This window comes from Seriola aureovittata, chromosome 21 (assembly GCF_021018895.1).
Source record: "Seriola aureovittata isolate HTS-2021-v1 ecotype China chromosome 21, ASM2101889v1, whole genome shotgun sequence".
NCBI classification, from domain to species: Eukaryota; Metazoa; Chordata; class Actinopteri; order Carangiformes; family Carangidae; genus Seriola; species Seriola aureovittata.
Window position 1 is genome coordinate 636,140 of NC_079384.1, and position 5,000 is coordinate 641,139.

Consider the following 5,000-nt stretch of genomic DNA (forward strand, 5'->3'; position numbering starts at 1 on the left):
CCTGACTGACTGCCTCCTTGTTGAAGGCGATGAAGCAGTGTGATTGGTTGGACGGGCTGAGGGGGAGGGCCTCATGCTTGGTGTCCTTGGTTTCATTGGCGACAGTGGTCACATGGTGGCGGCGGCAGCACCTACGAATCCCGACCACGGTGGAGAGGATGAGTGCACTTGCCAGCAGGGCAGTGCCACTGAGGAAGAAGGTGGCCGTATAACTTCCTGTGACGTCAACCAACCAACCTGCGGACCAGAGAAGAGATCAGGTGATGTGATGATGTCATGTTTTTATCAGGTACAAAAATCTTTGTTTTAAGTTGCATAAAAATGCAACTAGGTTCTCTAAAGTGCAGGTAATGTTAGCAGGTGATGTTAGCAGGTGACGTTAGCATATGAAGTTAGCAGGTGATGTTAGCTTGTGCTGTTAACAGGTGATGTTAGCTTGTGCTGTTAAACGGTGATGTTAGCATATGATGTTAGCAGGTGATGTCAGCAGGTGACGTTAGCATATGAAGTTAGCAGGTGATGTTAGCATGTGATGTTAGCTTGTGCTGTAAACAGGTGATGTTAGCATGTGATGTTAGCTTGTGCTGTTAACAGGTGATGTTAGCATGTGATGTTAGCTTGTGCTGTTAACAGGTGACGTTAGCATGTGATGTTAGCATGTGATGTTAACAGGTGACGTTAGCAGTCCAGCAGCACAGTTCAGTATGAACAGGAGTGTTTCAGTGGACTGCTGTGAAAGAGCAGTAATCTGATCCATTCAAAATAAAAGCATGAAGAAGTTTTTCAGCATCTTAATGGGAAACAAACGGCTGTACTTTGATATTTCTTCAATGATAAAAACAAATGTGACTGAAGGGGCCAGATGTTTACGAGAGGGATCTGTTTTGTCTTGGGGAGTCAAACCTTTCACATCCACAGGCTGTTTGAGGTAAAGCAGACATGAAGGAGAAACCTCCTCCGGCTGTAGTTAATCAGCTCTGCCCTTTGCTCTCATGTTCAACATCCTGCTAACGTGTGGCTAACACTGATTGACCAATGAGCTGACCGCACTGTGACTTATTTCATCAGAGCAGCTGGAGGCTGTTATCTCCTGCTGAGGCTAACGCTAACCAGCTGATCCACCAGGGTCTAGACTGAGACCAACGGCAGGTCCAGTCAGATGAGTCACTGTTATGTTCATACACACATGATCCACTCTTCATAATGAGCTTTTATTGTGAAAAAGGATCAACTCTACTCTCCAAAATCAAGTCCCAATGTTTATCTGAAGCTTCAACAATTGATCAAATAAAGTCAGTTACAACCTCTTCAGGACCAAGCTCACCTGTTTTAAGTGAACAAAGAAATCAGGCTCCCACTAATGAGCGATCTGCTAATTATTCTTTTAATTATGAAAAATTTCTCATTGTATTCAACCAACAGCAAAAGAGGAATTTACACTTTCAACTTTAAAACTTTATTTCTCTGTTTATTTTTAAGTTTAAAGAAAAAAAGGTTTGAAATCTAATAAAGTGAGAGTAGCTGAATTTTCTTCTTCTTCTTCTTCTGATCATTATTATTTTTATTATCATTAGTGCCACGGGTGCTCAGCTCAGAGGCATCTATTAATATTACTTTGGGCTTATTATTATTCTTCCGCCAAATTTCGGCGCGTAACTCGTCCCGCAGCTTTGAGAAAACCCCGGTAATATATACATCAAAACGTGCGTCTTGATCCCGAAAGAGGTGCTATGACTTTTGGTGTTAAAATTCCAATTTTTTTTTTATCTGATCTGTAGTTTGAGATGGCTCCAATACAAACAGGTGTAGGAATGCACGTTGCTATGGCAACGCCTTTAACAAACATGGATCTTGATGTCAGTCCAATATTTATTCAATGAGTCAGTATCAATAATAATATTGGATCAGATCCCGACTTTAATAATAATATAATAAAAATGATGCAAAAGGGAAAAATATTCCGTTTTTTATCATAAATAACAAACGAGAGCGACAGGATACATTAGTCATTAATCAGGTGATGATGGACGCTGTGTTTCGCTCACCTCCAATGGGAGGGCTGATGAGGTAGGGGATGGCGTGAAGGAAGTAGACCACACCCAGTGCCGAGGACAGGTATGGAGCTCCCACCACGTCCGACGTCACCACAGGGATCAGAGCGACGTAGGCGCCGTCAAAGTATCCGTAGAGGACGGCGAAGGGCACGAGGAGCGGGAAGGAGCGAAGCAGCGGCGTGAAGAGGCAGCAGATTCCCTCCATCCCCACGGAGACGATGTAACACGCCAGACGGTACGGCTTCACACACCTGAGGTGGACAAATAGGAAGTTTAACGACAGGAAGGAGGCTGCGTTCAGAGTCCGTCGTCTTTACTCTTCAGAAGAAGAAGAACCTCGACCTGAACAGGTCTGTCAGATCCGGATCACTATCTGGACCTGGACCAGGTCAGAGATCATTAACCAGAACCGGAAACCAGAACCTGGTCCAGGACCCATCCCTCCACCATGTCTGGTTCTGGACAGACATGGTGGAACGGACAGACGGACAGACAGACAGACAGACAGACAGACAGGCAGGCAGACAGACAGGCAGACAGACAGGCAGGCAGACAGACAGACAAAAACAGACAGACAGACAGACAGACAAACGAACAAACAGACAGACAGGCAGACAGACAGACAGGCGAACGAACAAACAGACAGACAGGCAGACAGACAGGCAGGCAGACAGACAGGCAAAAACAGACAGACAGACAAACGAACAAACAGACAGACAGACAAAAACAGACAGACAGACAGACAGACAAACGAACAAACAGACAGACAGGCAGACAGACAGGCAAAAACAGACAGACAGACAAAAACAGACAGACAGGCAAACGAACAAACACACACAGGTGAAGACATGAGCTCCTTGGTTGAGGTAATATTTCAAACTGGTGTCTGCCTGACAACTGACCTCCACACACCTGACCTCTGACCTCCACTGGGATAAAGACAGAATGTAGGGTTTTGTAGTTTGGGGTGAACCGGCCCTTTAAGAGGTGAGGTCAGGACCAGGTTCAGGTTTTCTCTGCTGTGGTTCACATCAGGTATCTGTGTGATGAATGACCAGCCAGAGCGGTTTACAACTGATTTACTCCCTGATGTTCCCATGATTCCTTTGGTGCGGTGTCTAAACCAGGGATTAAGGACGAGGACTCGGTCTGAGTGTGGACTGTGAGACGGGGACGATCCTGGAGACACGTTCCACAAGCAAAACAGGTCAAATATTAAATCTTTGTTACTGTTCATCGTTCTTCCATCATTCATCCACCAAAGACTAAACCAGAGGGGGAGGGGCTCACCCCACAGAGGACCATGAGCTCAATCATCACATTCAACTAATTTTTTTTTCTTCTTTTTTGTAATTCCTCCACGTCAACAGTCAGAGCAGCAGCCATTTTGTTTTCAGGTTGTCCGTCCATCCGTCTCATTCTCGTGGACGAGTATCTCAGTAACGCCGTGACAGAACTTCTTCAAATTTGGCACAAACGTTCACTTGGACTCAGGGATGAAACCGATTGCACTTTGGTGGATAAAGGTCAAAGGTCAACGTCAGGTTGACCTCACAAAACACTTTTTAAACATAACTCAAGATTCAAGACATACAACCACGAGGAGCTGATTCTAGTTCATTTTTCACCTTCTTATCATCAGGACGCGAGACCTTTAAAGCGTTAGCTGGAATCAAACTGTTGCTAACATTCATGATCCACAGGGGAAGATCCCTGTTCACTCTGCTCTAAGACAAACACAGTAACAACAGATCCTGTCAAATGACGTGAAAACCACTGACAGTGATCCAACTTTGTGTTTTACCAAATGAGAATAAATGATGTTCAGTTTATATAAAATCAGCTTTTTAAATCTGCAGCAACTGAACAGAGCTAAACACCAAACCATGCTGCAGCTAGCCTTAGCTAAAGCTAGCATGTATGCTAGAGTTACACTGAGTGGTAGAATGATGTTGTTGTGGTGAGTGTAGCTGCTCCTCAGAGGATACACCTTTATGATTCTGTTTCCAACAATCACACGACCCCAGTGATAGGTAACACACCTGTGCAGGTTTTACTCTACTTCCTCTCTGACTCCGTCCTACCTGCGGTCTGTCAGCCATCCGAAGGTGATGTTCCCCACGATGTCGATGACTCCCAGGATGGACATGAGGAAGGCGGCGTGCTGGTGGCTGACGCCGGCGCTCAGAGCGTAGGGCACCAGGTAGACGAAGGGGAGGCTGCAGCCGCACGCCAGGAACAGGAAGGACACGGCCAGGCCCAGGAAGTCTGGCAGCAGCAGGAAGCGGTACTCCTTACTGGACAGGAAGCAGGAACTGAAGCACCGCCTCCTCTTTACCTGAGGGGCGGGGTTTCCTGGCAGCAGGGGCAGCGACGGTAAAAATGAAGGTGATGATGACGACGGCACACCTGATGACGGCACACCTGATGACGGCACACCTGATGACACAAGGTGGTTCTCAGATTGTTTGGAGAGTTTTACTGCAAGTTCAGCATCCTGCAGCGAGACGTCACCTGAGACCGGAGACAGACAGGTGAGGAGGAGGATTTGTGTGTTTGTGTGTTGTTGTTTGTGTTGATGTTGTTGTTGCTCAGGTTTACTCCTCATCATCTCTGTTAACATGATTTTTCATGATTTGATATAAATCACACATTCCTTAGACTCTGTCGAGTCCGGGTCCTGGTCCGGGTCCTGGTCCGGGTCCTGGTCCTGTAAAGGAACCAGTCCTCACACTAATCACTGACGTCACTGCACCTCACCTCGTCTCTCCTCACTGGCTGACTCCCGCTCCTCCCCCTCTGCCCCCTCCTCGTCCTCTTGTGCTGTGATTGGTCGAAGCAGCGCCCCGCAGACGCAGAGGTTGGCGACGAAGGCGCTGAGGACAAGCAGCGCCCCCCTCCACGAGTAAAGCTCGATCAGCAGCTGCACGGCCGGCGCCAACATGA

At 46.9% G+C, this 5,000-nt stretch overlaps 1 protein-coding gene across 1 annotated transcript in view; it reads right to left on the minus strand.

Annotated features, from left to right (window-relative positions):
* Positions 1–5,000, minus strand: part of slc16a12b (solute carrier family 16 member 12b) — a 9,319-nt gene that overhangs the window by 1,377 nt on the left and 2,942 nt on the right. Inside the window, 4 exon segments of the mRNA XM_056366399.1 lie at positions 1–237; positions 2,046–2,305; positions 4,139–4,463; positions 4,800–5,000. The exon segment at positions 1–237 is cut by the window's left edge and continues 1,377 nt beyond it; the exon segment at positions 4,800–5,000 is cut by the window's right edge and continues 114 nt beyond it. Of these exon segments, the coding sequence (XP_056222374.1) occupies positions 1–237; positions 2,046–2,305; positions 4,139–4,463; positions 4,800–5,000 (1,023 nt within the window).